General features: G+C 37.2%; 1 protein-coding gene across 4 annotated transcripts in view; it reads right to left on the bottom strand.

Annotated features, from left to right (window-relative positions):
- Positions 1 to 17,335, bottom strand: part of PBX3 (PBX homeobox 3) — a 235,177-nt gene that overhangs the window by 18,470 nt on the left and 199,372 nt on the right. For all 4 annotated transcript variants that reach the window (XM_032257259.1, XM_032257258.1, XM_032257261.1 and 1 more), the window contains one exon: positions 16,379 to 16,514. In XM_032257259.1, coding sequence (XP_032113150.1) covers positions 16,379 to 16,514 — 136 coding nt within the window. The remainder of the gene's footprint in view (positions 1 to 16,378; positions 16,515 to 17,335) is intronic.

The following is a 17,335-nucleotide window of genomic DNA, read 5'->3' as shown; positions in this document are numbered from 1 at the left end:
AAGAGAAGAGAAGAGAAGAGAAGAGAAGAGAAGAGAAGAGAAGAGAAGAGAAAAGAAAAGGAAGGAAGGAGAAAAGAAGAAAAGAAAAGGAAAACAAAAGAAGTTCCAAATTTATAACAACTGACTTGAAAACCAACTTTTGGAAAACATCCCACTTCTAATGGGAGAATTGAACAAATTGAAATAGCATTTGAAATAATTTAAAACAGATTCACTTGTCAAGTACCGTATTTTTTAATTTAAGGCTGTGAAAAATTTTATTGCCATAATGTGCTGACACCCTTACAGTTCAGCTTTGCCCTTTCTACTCTGCATGATAGACTGATAACTGCTCATGACATTCACAAAGAGGTTCATCTGCAAAAGTATATAAAACGTCAGCGTTGTGGCCACAGTATACAGAAAATGGATGACACTGTTCAACTCCCTAAAACACGTGCTGAGGGGTGCATCTAAATTACCACAGACAACGTTTACAGTTAAGGACTTGTTTTCTTTAAAGTTATTTCTCTCATTAAAAAAAAAAAAACATGGTAGGTATACAACTGAATAGTTTTCTTTCTTGGCTCTATGGAAAGGCTCTTTGACAGATTTTGAAACACTGACATCACAACTGTGGAACTGCCTCCCATCAACTACACTGAAAGGTGGAGTCATCTCCCAGGCAACACAGCAGAATCTCAGAATGAACGCACAGGGCACTCCAAATAACGATGGGCCAGACCTTTTGTCCTGACAAGTTTCGTGTAAATCTAATCCCTGCAAATAAAAACATCAACATGTACTCAGTGCCCTATGAAAAGGAATTCTATAGTCACATCTCTTGTTTAAGGGAAACATTTATTTATTCAAACACCACTCCTTGCCATATACACACTGTAGTTTTCTTTTCTTTTTAAAAATCCAGATAAATTTCATTTAATTGTTAAAGTGGGTATACCTATCCTCAAAAAGTATAGCATGCTTTCAACATATATAATTAATTCTCACCAAAAATGAATCTCCTGCATTTTTGGAGTAAAGAATACATCAAAAGTAGGTCCATTAGAGAAGACTAAAAACAGACACACCCTCATGCCCCTCCCTAGCTCTCACCTTTAGGGAGCCTGTGAACACCTAACACGCTAGTTTGCTGGATGTCAGAGCCTCTGTTCCCCCTTTCTTTTGGATCCTTTACAAGACTCTGTATGCCCAGCAAGAAAATGTAGGTTGAATGGATGACAACTGGCATTTAATGAACACTCATGAGATGCCAGGCCCTGTACTAGGCACTCTGCATACATGATCTCATCAGCCCCTGAATCCCCTAAGGAAATTATCATTTTTCTCATTTTATAGATAAAAAATGGATCATTAAATAATTTGCTCAATGTCACACTGCTACTAAATAGTCCTGGAGCAGAGTTTGATTGACTTCTCTGCCTTCCTACACCGAACATACAGTCATCTGAAGTTAAAGTAATAGTTTATCAAAATACATGATATGAAAGGGCAGCACCAGTGGGGCACTGTGGCTCATGCCTGTAATCCCAGCACTTTGAGAGGCTTGAGGCCAGGAGTTTCCGCCTAGTCTGAGCAACATGGCAAGACACTGCCTCTACAAAAAAATTTAAAAATCAGCCAGGGTGGTGGCGCATGCCTCTAGTTCTAGCTATTCAGGAGACTGAGGCAGGAAGATTACTTGAGCCTAGGAGTTCAAGGTCATGACTGTGCCAGTGCACAGCAGCCTGGGTAACAGAGCAAGATCTGAAAGAAAAAAAAGAAAAAAGAGAAGGGTAGAGAGAAGAGGGGAGGGGAGGGGAGGAGAGGGGAGGGGGGGGGGGGGGAGGGGAAGGGGAGGGGAAAGGGAGGGGGAGGGGAAGGGAAGAAGAAGGGAAGGGGAGGGGAGGGGAAGGAGAATAAGGGGAAGAAGAGGAAGGGGAAGGGGAAAAAGAAAAAAGAATAAGAGAATGAGATGGATCCATGAGCCAAAATACTGAAAATTTTCCCAAGGTATATTGTTTTTTTTTTTTTTTTAATTTAAGGGTACTGTGTGTATTATGGCTCAGTATAAATATCTGAAAAGAACAGGTAGATCATGAAATAGTTTAGAAAAAATATATAAAACACTGTTAATTGCCTTTGGAGAGTGAAACTAAGATTCTCAAATAGAGATTTTTGAAAGAACCACTTGGTTTTGTTGCACTGTAATGCACTCTTTTTGCAATTTTGTTAATTTCTGCACTTATGTTTACTATTTCTTTCTTTCCATTTTTTGGCTTAATTTACTGTCTTTTAATATCTTGAAATGTACCCTTAGCTCACTAATATTCAGCCTTTCATATATACATACACACACATATGTATATACATGAACACATATATAGATATGTACAGTATATACATACATACCATACACACATTCATGTACATATAATATGTATTTAAAGCTATAAATTTCTTTCTAAACATGGCTTTAGCTGCATCCCATGAGTTTTGGTATGTTATCTTTTCACTGTCCTTCAGTTATTTTCTAATTTCCATTGTGATTTCTTCATTAACCCAGGGGTTATATTGCTTAATTATATTGCTTCATTTCCAAACATATGGAAGTTTGTTATCTGTTATTTTCTGGTTATCTGTTTGTGATTTCTAGTTTAATTCCACCGTAGTCAGAAAATAAACTCTGTTTAAAATTGTTTAATATTTATTGAGAGGTGCTTTATGTCCCAGAATATAGTCAACTTTCAAAATGTTCTGTAAGTGCTTAAAATTAGAATGTGTATTCTGCAGTTGTTGAATGTGGTGTATCTATATATGTTCATTAGGTCAAGTCTGCTAATTGTGGTGTTAAAATCTTCTATATCTGTGCTACTCCAAAGCGTAGTTCCAGAACCATCAGCATCATTATAAATCCAGGAGTTGTAAATTTCCAGGCCCACTGCAGACACTTTGAATCAGAACCTCTGGGAATGGGGCCCAGAATCTGTATTTTAACAGCTCTCCAGATCATTCTTATTTATGTATGCTACAGTTTGAGAAGCACTGTTCTATGTCCTTACAGAATTATATGTATGTGTGTCTGCTTACTCAGTTTAAGTGTGAAAATCTCCTATAGTGATTTTTAATTTGTCTATTTTTCCTTAAAATTGCATAAATTTTGCTTTATGTTTTTGTTTGTTTGTTTGTTTTGAGCTTCCTTGAAGTGCTCTTTATCTGTTACTGTTACATCAACACAAACTTTCTTTTGGCTATTGTTTGCATTTACATTTTTTCATATTGTTATACTTTCTGTGTCCTTATATTTTAAATGTGTCTTAGGAAACACATAATTAAGTTTCATTTTTAAATCCTGACTCTATTACTTAGAGTATTCGTTTACTTTAATGTGATTACTGACATATTTAGGTATAAACCTATCATCTTACTAACTACTTCCTATTTGTCCCACTTACTATGCATTTTTCTTCTTTCTTTGTCATCTTCTAGACTGCTTATTTTAAAAAAAATTCTATGTCTGTCTCTATTAGTTTGAAAGCTACATACTCTTTTAGTTTTCTTTAAGTAACTACCCTAGAGATTCACATTTTCTCGACTATTAAAATATTAGTTGGTACTTTTTCACTAATGGTACTTTTGCCATCTTTCCCAGGAATGTTAACACTTACTCTCCTCTCATAACTTACAAGGCATTATTGTTGTGTATTCTAATACTATACATACTATAAGCAAAATAAGACATTATCATTAAAGTCATTATTCACTTAGATTTGCACACATATTATCCTTTTCTTTGCTTTTCTACTCCTTCTTGTATCTCCTACCCTGTATCTGTAATAATTTTATTTCTGTCTGAAGAACACATTTTTTATATTTCCTTTAGAGAGAAAATAAGAAAAATTATTTCAATTTTTGACTGAAAATGTCTTTACTTCACCTCCACTATTAAAGGATATTTTTGGCAGGTACAGAATTCTAGGCTGACATTTAATTTGATTCTTCTTTTAAGATATCATACTTCTTTTAAGATATAATACTCTACCGTATTATATCTTTATTGTTTCAGTTAAGAAATCGGTGGTCATTCAATTGTTGCTTTATTGAAGGCAAACTTACTTTTCCCTCTGGCTGCTTTTGTTTCAACCATGTTTAGTGTGGATTCCTATTCATTTATTCTGTTTGAGGACTGGTGTTCTTCATGAATCTAGGGCTTGGAATTTGCTATGGGTTTTGCTAAGGGTAGTATGTGTAGTATGGCTCAGTATAAATATCTGAAAAAGAACAGGTAGATTATGAAATATTTTAGAAAAACTATATAAGACACTGTTAATGAATTGCCTTTGGGGAGTGGGACTAAGATTCTGAAATAGAGACTTTATTTCAGTCATTATATTTAAAATATTTCTTCTGACTCATTCTCACATTTGCTTCTGGGGCTCAATTACATTTATATTATACTTTCTTACTGTATCCTCTATGTCTTCTATTCTCTGTCTCCTAATTTTTCTATCCTATTGTCTCTGCATTCTTCAGTATCATTATTTTCTTGTGACTCATCCTCCAGTCCACTAATTTTCCCTTCAGCAATGTCTAATCTGCTTTTAACCCAATCCACTATGTTCTTAATTTTGATTCTAACATTTTTATTTAACCCTTTTTTTAATGGTTTCCAATTCCCTGACAAAATTGGCCAGTTGGTCTTTTTCCCCCTTATATATATTAAGCATAGTTATTTTATAGTCCATATCAGATTCCTTTATTTCCTATACTGTTGTGAGTCTGTTTCTATTGTCTGTTGTTTCTGCTGTTTTCTGCGCACATTGTCATGTTGTCTTGTACATGTTTTCTTCTGATTGTGTGCCCAATTTTTTTTGCTTTGTTTATAGAAACAACTTGAAGTCTAGGATATTGCTACACACACACACACATTTGTGTGTGTATTTGATTTGCCCAAGCATCTACGAATAACAGCAATCCAATGTCAAGGAATGAGGTGCTCTAAGGTAGAACAGTAGCTCTTCCAATAGGGTCTATTTCTAATGCACTCACTGCTAAGATGTAGTCCTAGCAGTTTAAGTCCTAACCCAAAGCAAAGGGAAAGAAGCAGCATCCTTTAGCAGGTCCTAGACACCAATTCACATCTTTTTCCCACTGAAAAGTTGTCCAAAGCCCTGCTTAAGTTCTCAGCCTCTTAGCTACTATCTTAGAATTGCAATGGAATCAGGGAAATCTCATTTCCTCCGGCCTTATTTTATTATCTGCAGGTTCCCTGGGCAACTTCATCCATTCCCAGGGCCTCAGCCATGAACTTAAGTGAATGACCTCCAAGCTATATCTTTAAACTTGACCTTTCTTCTGAGTTATATTTCCCATCTGAACATTTCCCAACAGATGCTGAAGGCAATGCAAACCTAGCATAACTGCCACAAAGGTTTAATGTCCCCTACATCAAACCAGCTTTTCCTTATGTGTTTCCTATATCAGTTAATAATATCACCATCTTCAATAAATGTCTATGTGCTGGACACACTGTGCTAGGCATTAAGAATACAGGGCTGAATAAGATAGTAGTTCTGGCCAAAATCGAGTTTACCATCTATCAGGGGAAGAGTATTTAACAAATCATTATTTAGTTACAATCATGGGGAAAAGAAGTTTTGAGAATATACAATGGAGAATAGAAACTGGAGGTATCAAGGAAAGCCTTCTTGAAGAACTGACATTTGAAGTGAGCTTTGAAGAAGTAGAAATTAATAAATGTTTGTATGTGTGTGGCAAGGGGCAGGGTTAGACAGTTCCTAATCATTAATGCAGGAGAAACTGCATTAACAATAACTACTATTATATCTTTACTTACTCTGTGATAGGTGCTCCTCTAGGTGCTTTACACCTGTTTTATGTTAGTGAAACTCCCATAATCCTAGAAGAATATGCTATTTTTATCCCAACTACACACATGAGGAAAGGAGACACAGTACGACTTGCCTAAGGTCACTGAGCTAATAAATTGGGGAGGAGCTGGGGTTTTAGTTCAGGTTTGTCAGTCTTCACAGTCTGTAGCCTTAAGTCTTATAATAAAATCCCCACCCCTGACATAATAACACTGGCTCTAGACTTATTAAACTGTTTTCCTAACATATTTGTCTTTTGCTTCTGAGTTTCCTTTGCTTAGAATACCCTTTCTCCCAAAGTCTTATTCATCCGTGTCCAGGTTCTACACATCATTTTCTCTAGAAGGTCTTTCCTGATGCTCTCAGTAGAAACTAAACCCCTCTTTGTACTATATTCCACACATGGCATCCATTTGTACCTTGTACTACCAGGTAACTTTTATATCCTGTCAGTAACACATCTGTCTGTTTCCCCCAAGAAACTCAGTATTTCTTAAGGAGAAGAACCCTAACTTATTCACCTTCTTTGCCACAGTGCCAGGCATGGTGCCTCACATATAGTAGGCACTAAGTACCTATTGAGCAAATTAGGAAAATAACCAAAAATCCTGGTGAGGACCTTTGGCTAGATCACATTAACTTCTTTAAATTGTAGTTTCTACTCTCAAAAGCAATAAAATAAAACACTTATTTTAGAAAAATTATAATGGGTTCTCCACATAGCTAACAGAAGGACTGGGAGAGAAGAAGAGAAATCAAAAGGTAAGAAGGAAAGCTGAAGAGCATCTCTGGAGAAGGTTTCTGGATGTGAACATCACAGAATCAATGTAAGTGTGAAGCCAGGAGGCTTAAGCATGGAGCCTGTTCTGACCTGGTATCTTCACCCTTTGGACTATATTGTCTATCTTCTGCTCACTCCTCCCTATCCACTCTCTACCCTGTCATGGGCCCCAGGGTGTCCTGGTGTCCCCTGGGTGTCCTCAGATTTCTGGCCAATCATAGGCACAGGCGGCAGATGGGAAAGGAGAACAGTGAGGTCACAGTATTTGTTCCCCTGACTCCTGCACTATAAAGCTGCCTTTTCTCAGGTCTTAGTCACTGGCCTTCTCCACACACCTCCTCTGTCTTGATATCTACTGTGAAACTTCCCTCATCTCTTCAGGTCAAGTGCGTAACAGAACCAATCACTGGCATTATCCTTTGTGATTTCCCTACACTCTACCCACACTATTGTAAATAGTCACTTGCTCAGTGACCTTGGGCAAGTCATTTTACCTCACTTATAAAGTGTCCTCCAATTATTCCAGTTTGAGTGTGACATCTGTTTCCTGCTGGGACCCTGGCTTATATATTGCCCTAATGGTCTCGAGTGCCTCATGGAAGAAAGGCAATAGAAAGGTTAGACACAGTGCTGAGACCAGCATGAATAGAACTGATAGGAATACTCAATTGGAGGGATAAAGAGAGGGAATAGGCAAAAGAAGGCAAAGGGGACAAAAACTGGAGGAACCACAATTCTGATTATGACTTCTTCTGGGTATAGGGAAACTCAAAAACACTAAATCTAAGCTGGAAACTGTCTCTTTTTTTGTTTGTTTCTTTGTTTGAGATGGAGTCTCACTCTTAGTCCAAGCTGGAGTGCACTGACATGATCTTGGCTCACTGCAACCTCCACCTCCAGGCCCAAGTGATTCTTGTGCCCGAGCCTTCCAAGTAGCTGGGACTACAAGTGTGTGCCTGCCATCATACCCATCTAATTTTTTTGTATTTGAGTAGAGACACGGTTGCCCGGGTGGTCTTGAACTCCTGAGCTCAGACAATCTGCTCGTCTCGACCTCCCAAAGTACTGGGACTACAGGTGTAAGCCACCATGTGCGGCTTAGAAATTGTCTCTTTATCTTTTGTTTGGGTATCATATCAACTGAGCGTTAGAGATTTCCTCAAAATAGTCAATTCTAAAATAAATATAATACCTGACATCGCTAGAGCAAGCTTTAAGCACCACACTTACGGTGCTGATTGTTTGTAGAGAACAACAGCAACAAAAAAAAATCAGACGCTTCCCTGTTTTCTTTAAATCTTGCAGACATGCCTCATCTGTACTTGGTGCTATAGCATCCTCAAAGCTCCCATCTTTTTACAACCTGCTCTTTTATTCTTTGTGCACTCTTTAATGATGTCCCACCTCCACTAGGATACACAATCAGAGCTTCTAGAACAGAGGGTCTGTAGCCCTCTTTTAACACATGTGAAAGAACCATTTTAACAAAATAGCTGCCTTTTCCTTCAACTTGTTTCTGGTTTACCAACTGCATATGCAGTAGAAATCTACTTCCTGCCTTCTGTCTACTGCCAAAGCAACTGAAAAGGCCTTTATGTATAGCTGGAAAAAAATACTGTAATTTGACAGTTGTCTTCTTTTTTCCTGCTCTAATTATTATTTTAACGAGCTTCTTCTTATTTGAATAGTTTTTTTAATAAGGAAATCTTACTTACAAATTTTAATTAGCTTACTGAATATTCACTGCTTTGGAATAAGTAGTTTAATGAGTAAAGAGACCTCAGACTACTAACTAGCCTAGAGTCTCTAAAGTAGCTTAGGGGGAAAATGATGCAGCCCTAGTGATACGAGCCAAGGTCTGTGCCTCGCAAACCAGTGCTCTGCAGCCTGGCCCCTGAGGATGAGTGAATCACACTGCCTCTTGCAGGAAAAAAAGTAACACTTCAGTTTCTCCCCTTTTATCAAGAATCTCTGTGTAAAAATCTCCAAGTCCCCTACTCACTGAGGCTTGTGACCCTTGTCAAATCACTTAACTTCTCTGAACTTCAGTTTCCTCATCTGTATGGGTTAGATTGTGATGTTAAGTACCCTAGACTATTATTAAAGGAGGTTTTATCTGCTACTTTAAGAGCTCTAAAATATGTTGGTTAAATGAATAAATGAATGAGTCTTAATGCTGTCACTTAATCTCTTATCATTTCTGGTTCTCATTTGTTTTTTTGGTTTTTTAAAAATCAATCTTTTCTTGACAGTACATTTCAATTACAGTAGAAATGAAGAATAAGTTAACATTTTTCATTCTAAAAACACCTAGCAGAGAAAATACAGCCAGTTACTCAAATTCAAAATTGGAATTAGGGGAACACTGAAGTTTTTTATGGCTTAGTAACTTGAATAATCAATGTAAATTAGCTCTTTTCCAAAAAGGAAATTAATATCTGCTCTACTAATTAAGAATATGTGACAATTTAAGTATGATTCTCAGTGCATATGACATTTAAAATAGTTTCTTCTTTTGTCAATTTTCAGGTTGTTAACGTAAAAGGGGAACTCCAGCTTACTCAATCAAACCAAGTCTTAAGAAATCAGAAATTTCAAATTCTGGTTTAGCAAATCTCTTTCTTACACATCCTACATCCAACTTATCAGGAAACCCTGTACCTTCACAGTTTATACAGTACCCAGTCACATCTCATCAACTCTATCACAAACACTCAAGTGTACCCTGATATCTCTGCTTCCCCTTGCCTCCCATGGTCTAGTGTCAGTACAGCTGCCATGGTGATCCTATAAAACTTTAGTCAGATCTTGTGGCCGGGCACAGTGGCTTACACCTGTAATAGTTGAATTTTGGGAGGCTGAGGCAGGCAAATGACGAGGTAAGGAGATCAAGACCATCCTGGCTGACACAGTGAAACCCCGTCTCTACTAAAAATAAAAAAAAATTAGCCAGGCGTGGTGGCATGTGCCTGTAGTCCCAGCTACTCAGGAGGCTGAGGCAGGAGAATCTCTTGAACCCTGGGAGGCGGAGGTTGCAGTGAGCCGAGATAGTGCCACTGCACCCCAGCCTGGGCAACGAGAGCAAGACTCTGTCTTAAAAAGCAAAACAAAACTTTAGTCAGATCCATGTCATTCCTCAGTTTCCCAGCTCACAATGAAAGCCTAAGTCATCACCATGGCCCAAAGGCCCATGCACTATTTATTTGGTCCCCAGCATCTTTAACTTCATCTCCTACTACTTGCTTCCTTGCTCAGGGCACTTCTACCTCAGGGCCTCTGCACTTGCTGTTTCCTCTGCTAGAATGTTCCCCACTGATGATCCATATGACTTGTCCTTCATCTCCTTCAATCTAACCAAAAGATACTTCCTCAGGAGGGGCTTCCTTTACCACCCTATTAAAAATTACATCCTCTAACCCCTTCCTTCCTTCATCGTCAAGAGCACCTATCATATCTATCTTGTTTACTTATCTGTATACTCTCACAAAAATATAAGTTCCATAAGGGCAGGCTTGTTTTTGTTATTTAAGTAAACTTTTTAGACAAATAAAATAAAAATATACAAAAAAGGGCATACATCATAAGTATGGGGTTTAATGAATTTTCATAAAGTGAACATACCCATGGAACTACTACTTAGATCAAGAAATATCTCTTCCTCCTTCCAATCACCATTCCCCCAAAGATAACTACTAATCTGATTTCTAGCCCCCAAGGTTAATTTCACTTGTTTTTCCATTTTTTATAAATGGCTTGTTTTTCCATTTTTTATAAACGAAGTTTGTTTTTCCATTTTCGTAAATGAAATTAAGCACTTCTTTTACTTAGCATTATGTAGATACATATAGTTCTTCATTCTCATTGTTGAATAATATTCCAAATATACATAAATATACCACACTTGTTTACCTATTTTCCTGTTGATGAACATTTGCATTGTTTCTACTTTTGGCTATTATGAATACTACTACTAAGGATATTCCTATACATATCTTTTGCTGAGTATGTGTACACATTTCTGTCAGGTAGGACACGGGTCTGTCTCGTTAAGTTCGCTGATGTCTCTTTCATCCCTAAAACAGTATCTGGCACATAATCAGCATTACACAATAAATATTTGTTAAACAAATGAATGGAAACAGTCTTTTTAAATTCTGTTAGATTTAATAACTGGCATGAGACTTCCTTGCCTTACGTATGCAGGTTTGTAATGCATAATAATCAATCTCTGTAAACCTGCCACTAAAATTTAAAAAGACTATTAACACTGAAACTCCTAGAATGTTCCTTCTTGATCCCATCTTACTGGATTATTTTATTTTATCACTGCCTTTCTTTCCTTTTGGTTTAACCATACATATGTGTCCCCTGACAATATGCCATTTAGCTTGCTTGGTTTTAAACTTTGTAAAAATGTTATGTTAAGTGTATTCTCCAGTTTGCATTTTTATCTCAACATGAATTGATACATGTAGATCATTCTTTTTCCACTGCTGTATAGTGCTCCATTGTGGGATTGTAACACAGTATATTAATCCATTTCTTCAGTCTGTGGACAAATGGTTTGTTTCAAGTTTTTGCCATTTCAAACAATGTTACTATGAATCTTCTTACCAATGTTTCCTGAAATACAAACAAGAGGTATTCTAGAAATTGTGGGTTGAATGGTATATGCATGTTCAAATTTATAAAATAATATTAGAAGTTTTCCAAAGTGGCTATATCAATTTATATCCCTACCACCAATATCGTAAGGCCTCCTACTTCTACACATTCTTGGTAGCAGAATGCGCCAATCTAGGAAATGTAAGTTATTTCACTGCAATTTTTAAATCACATTTTCCTGATTCCTAATAAGAATGAGGATCTTTTCATACAATTGACCATTTATGTTTTTCCTTCCATGAAATCCTTGTTTGACTCTCTTGCCTATTTTGGAAATAGGTTCTTTCCCTTTTCTTATTAATTTATAGGAGTTCCTTATATATTTTGGATTTTAATCCTCTCTTGCTTATACATTTGTAAATATCTTCTTCAAGTCTGTGGGCCATTTCCACAGTTGAGACAATATTTTTTTTTTTTTTTTGAGTCGGAGTTTCGCTCTTGTTACCCAGGCTGGAGTGCAATGGCGCGATCTCGGCTCACCGCAACCTCCGCCTCCTAGGTTCAGGCAATTCTCCTGCCTCAGCCTCCTGAGTAGCTGGGATTACAGGCATGTGCCACCATGCCCAGCTAATTCTTTGTATTTTTAGTAGAGACGGGGTTTCACCATGTTGACCAGGATGGTCTCGATCTCTTGACCTCGTGATCCACCCGCCTCGGCCTCCCAAAGTGCTGGGATTACAGGCATGAGCCACCGCGCCCGGCCAAGACGATATTTTATTTGAAAATAATTTCAAAGGTGCAAAAAAGCTGCAACAATAAAACAAAAAAACAGATAAAGAGTATCTGTATATGTCCTTCCCCCATTATTAACATTTTGGGCCATTTGTTTTATCTTTGTGGGCACTCATGCTCTATGTGTAGGTGTATGGGTGTTTATATACACACATATACATACAAACATATATATTTTTTTCTGAACATTTGAGGGTAAGTTATATACATCATGGTCCTTTACCCCTAAGTCAGTCAGGGTATATTTCCTAAGTCTAGAGAGATTCTCTCACATAACCATAGTATGATTATCAATTACGATTTACTTCAATAAACTTAACCCAACAATATCCTTTGTGGTATGTTTTTTCCTACAGTACAGAATCCAATCTAGGGTGAAGTATTGCAATTACTTGTCATAGCTCTTTAGCTTCTTTTAATCTAGAACATTTCCATGCCCTTTGTTGGACATTTTTAAAGAATAATGCTTCCTCCCTACTTGTGTCCTCAATAGAACATTCTTCATTTGGGATTTGTCTGGTATTGCCTTGTGATTCAATTCAGGTTATGTTCTTGATTGAAATACTACACCCAGTGTCCATCTACTCCTCCTTGCTGATGTTGATTCTGGTCACCTGGTCAAGTTTTTGTTCCATTTCTCCACTCTATTATTACTTTTTAAAAATCCGAGGTGGGTGGATCACGAGGTCAAGAGATCGAGACCATCCTGGTCAACATGATGAAACCCCATCTCTACTAAAACTACAAAAAATTAGCTGGGCATGGTGGCGTGTGCCTGTAATCCCAGCTACTCAGGAGGCTGAGGCAGGAGAATAGCCTGAACCCAGGAGGCGGAGATTGCGGTGAGTTGAGATCGCGCCATTGCACTCCAGCCTGGGTAACAAGAGCGAAACTCTGTCTCAAAAAAAAAAAAAAAAAAAAAAAAAAATCCCTTGCAACTTTAAATGGTCTACAGAGAGACACTTTAAGACCATGTTCTTCATCAAAATTTTCCTCTAAATGTTGATATCTATTGATAATTAGATTTGATCCAATCTTTACTGAATGGCTGTATCATGTTGATGTTTTCAGTCGTTAAGTACTTTGATAAACAAAAGTTCTACCATTGAATCTATCAATCTTTTCCTTTGTTCCTTACACATTTTATGTCCTGTTTAAGAAATTTTATCCTGCCCTCACAGCACTAAAGGTATTGCCTTACATTTCTTCTGAAGTTTCCCTATGATTAAGTATTACAAGCAGTTGCAGCAAATAATAAATCACAGTTTCAAATATTCTAAATCTAGTAAAAATAGTGTTACTCCAGTTGCCTGTTTTCAGGGGGTTTCAATATTTTTAAAGTTAGCTTTCTCTATGAACAATTTCTAGATTCTAAATTTAATTGTATTTCAGAGTGATTTACATTTTAACTTGAAAGTAGTTGGCCAGGTGCAGTGGTTCATGCCTGTAATCCCAGCATTCTGGGAGGCTGAGGCTGAGGGATCACTTGAGGTCAGGAGTTCAAGACCAGCTTGGACAACAGGGCGAAACCCTGCCTGTACAAAAAGTTAAAAAATTAGCTGAGTGTGGTGGTGTGCTTGTAGTCCTAGCTACTCAGGAGGGTGAGGCAGAAGGATTGCTTGAGCCCAGGAGTTCAAAATTACAGTGAGCTGTGATAACACGCCCCTGCACTCCAGCCTATGTAACAGAGCGAGAGCCTGCCTTAAAAAAAAGAAAAGGGGGAAAAAAAAAAAAAAAAAGGCAGTCAACCTGTCAGGCCTGCAATAGAAATTCTTTGCTTTCACTGTTGAAAAACATAAACAAAATGCCATTAATTTATAAGCATGGCTTGTTTCTTTTATAGTTAAAATGATAACCACTGTTTCCACTTCAGAGAGGTAGGAAGAGGGAATCATGGAAAATTACAAGCAGAAAAATGATTAAAAGAGAAAGAAACTGCCACAATTTAAATTGACACTTAAACTGATTGCTGAAATTCTGTGTTTGAAAGGCTGACCTGGAAGAAACAAAGTCAGAAAGTTTGCTTTTTAGACAAAGTAATAAAGCTCTATCTATATTATTTCTACCTCTGTACTTTTTCTCAGCAATTGCTAATAATTTTTTTTAGAAACTAATAAAGCTATTTTTCCATAGAAAACAAGTGAAATGAATATAGAAATTAACTATTTTTTAAAAAAAATACACTAGTAAGTGGGTTCCTAGCCTATTTTAGAAGTGAAAACTCCCTAGTTCAGAACAGCCGGAAGGAAATCTTTTTATCATTTATTCCACACGTGTATACTGAGCACACTCTACACTACACACAAAGTGTGAGATACTACAGCTAATGAAAACTCCAGATTTCATTGTTTTTGAAATAGAGAATATTAATCTGTATTATTGGTGTATATGTTATAGAGGTTTTTTTTTTTTTAAAAAAAAAAAAAAGAGTGGAAGCAGGAAAATATCTTAAATTCATCCACAAACATTCAAATTCTAAGTCAGAGTGGCTGTGAGCAGGAAAACCAGACTTGGCATCATCAACCTGGTGTTTGACATGAAACTAATCCTTTCACTAATGTTCAGGGAAAAGGCACTCACTATAAAATCCTACTTGAAATGATTCTTAATTAATTTTGTCTTCTCTGGCTAACCCGGCATATCATGCTATTCCTCTGTATTTCATATGGAAGTGAGTAACCCAGTTAGTAATCTTTTATATAATATACATATCTATGTATATAGGCTGGTAATCCAAATCAATTATATTCTTTCTTTCTTTCTCTCTCTCTCTCTTTCTTTCTTTAATTATATTCTCTCTCTTTCTTTCTTTAATTATATTCTCTCTCTCTCTCTCTCTCTCTCTCTCTCTCCTCTCTCTCTCTCTCTCTCTCGCTTACTTGACAGACGCTCGCTCTGTGGCCCAGGCTGGAGTGCAGTGGGTCACTGCAACCTCTGCCTCCCAGGTTCAAGTGATTTTCCTGCCTCACCCTCCCAAGTAGCTGGGATTACAGTTATGTGCCACCACACCCAGCTACTTTTTGTATTTTTAGTACAGACATGGTTTCACCATGTTGGTCAGGCCAGTCTCAAACTTCTGACTTCATGATCCACCTGCCTCAGCCTCTCAAAGTGCTGGGATTACAGCCGTGAGCCACAGTGCCTGGTCAATTATATTCCATTTCTAACCAAGCAAAAAGAAATCAAGATATACCATTTCATAAGAGAAATAACAATAAACCTTGAATGAAACCTTAATTATGAATCAAAATTTGCTTGAGTTTCTACAGAAAATAATGCCAAAAGAGAAGCTGGAAATCATCTTACAGCCAGGCCCTATTCCCTTAAACAACAATTTCAGACACTGATATGAGGTCCTCATTGGAACTTGAAGGGGATCTTTAATATCTTGAACTTCATCTACAGCAGGAGTATTTATTTAGAAACTACTTTTAAAAATGGTTTCATGTGACCCCTAGAGAACTCTGAAATTTTTGACAATGGTCAGCTTTTCCTTAAGTTTCACTATAAAATCTGGTTGGTAAACTATCACTTTTGCATGCTATGAAGAAATGCTCTTCAAATGTCAATCTATTAACAAAAATATGAACATTTAAATAAAATTGTATTTTAAAGGTAATGCTAAATAGGATATATTTATGTTCTCAAGAGGTACACTTGTTTGTTAATTTGTTTCCAATCCTCAATCCAAATACCAGTCTATTTGACTAAAGCTAAATGTATTTTTGTCAGACAATGACAACTAACTTCAGGGCCAGAAATTATTACAAATGAGCATTTTTTTTAAACCCCAAAGCCAAAAACTCTGAAAGCATGAATTTAATTCTTAGGTTTAATGGACAAAAGGAAGCAAAGAAATCCTTGGGACTCAAGCATTATAGCATGGTTACCAAGAAAGAGCTTGGTGAATTCCTCAAAGCTTTCACCAAAGAGTTATATTAAATTTCCTTTCGGCAACAAATAAATTGGTTTCTTGCTGGTAGACGCTTAGGTCAGTCATCTAAATGAGGGAAACCAGGAATACGTGCCATTTACTGAGAGTCACTTAAGTGTAAACTACATCTCTCCCCTTGGCATGTTTATGCCCTCTCTATAGAAGATTTACACTGGGGAATGTGGGTGGTGGTGATCTTGACTCCATGCCACTTAGGGTTTTAAAAAATTATCTAAGGTTTAAAATCTCACCTAAAAATGTGGAAATATCTAGATTTTCTTCACATCTTCTTTGATGATAGAACATTTGGATATGAAATTTGATCATAATGCCCTGAGGAAGAAATGGGGTTCCTGTATCCACCGGGAACAAGACAGACCCATGGTCCTTTCTCACCTGTGACACTGTGATGCTGCATTTCTTGGCCAGCTCCTCTTTGGCTTCTTCACTGGGGTAGGGGTTGCTGAGGTGTGAGTAAAAATATTCATTCAAGATTTCTGTGGCCTGTTTACTGAAGTTACGCCTTTTCCGTCTATGACAAGAGTTAAAAAAAAAAAAAAAGAATTTCCGTTACAATCAGCATTAACCTAAGAGGGACAGATTAATTAGGATCATACCAAAAAAGTAGATTTCTCTTTTAAACATCCTTAAGGTCTAATTTTATTTCTGTGATATTTTAAAGGTATATTCTAGACATCCTCCAAGCCATTATCCAACTCATTTTTACATGTAGGATCACTAAGAAAAATACCAGACTATAAAGCACAATTCTTTGAGGACCTAATACTTTAGGTATTCAATGAAGATCCAGTGAGAACAAACAAGGTCTATCAGGGAGGTTACAGGGAAGAGGGCTGGGCAAAGGAAGAGTTCTGAAACAGATATTTCTTGTCTAAAGGTTGGAGCAGCTTGGAGCACAGTCAAAGACAGGGAATGTGAGATGAGTCTGGAAGGATGGGTAGGGGGCAGATTATAGAAGTTCAGTGGACTCTATAAGAATTTTTGGATTTTATGCTGAGTGCAATAGGAAACTATTAAAGGCTTTAAGTTTCAAGTTTTTAAAAGATCCTTCTGACTGCTGAGAATAGTTGAAGGAGGGCATGAAAGGAACTGCAAAGCCCATTTCAGGAGATGATTCCACTGGTCAAACTGAAGATAATAGTAACCTGGCACAGGCTGAGAGTGATAAAAATAAGATTCAAGATTTACTTGAAAGGTAAAAGCAATAGGACCTGATGATGTATTGAATGGGAGGAGTGAGGGAGGGAGATAGAGAAGGAAAGTTAGGGGAAAAAAATACATCGGGAAGGATTTCTAAGTTTTTCTGCTTAAGCAACTGCCTAGACTGAGGAT

The sequence above is a fragment of the Sapajus apella genome, unplaced genomic scaffold (genome assembly GCF_009761245.1).
Source record: "Sapajus apella isolate SASKATOON/1434 unplaced genomic scaffold, GSC_monkey_1.0 scaffold97, whole genome shotgun sequence".
In the NCBI taxonomy this organism is placed as follows: Eukaryota; Metazoa; Chordata; class Mammalia; order Primates; family Cebidae; genus Sapajus; species Sapajus apella.
This window is presented reverse-complemented; position numbering and strand designations above follow the sequence as displayed.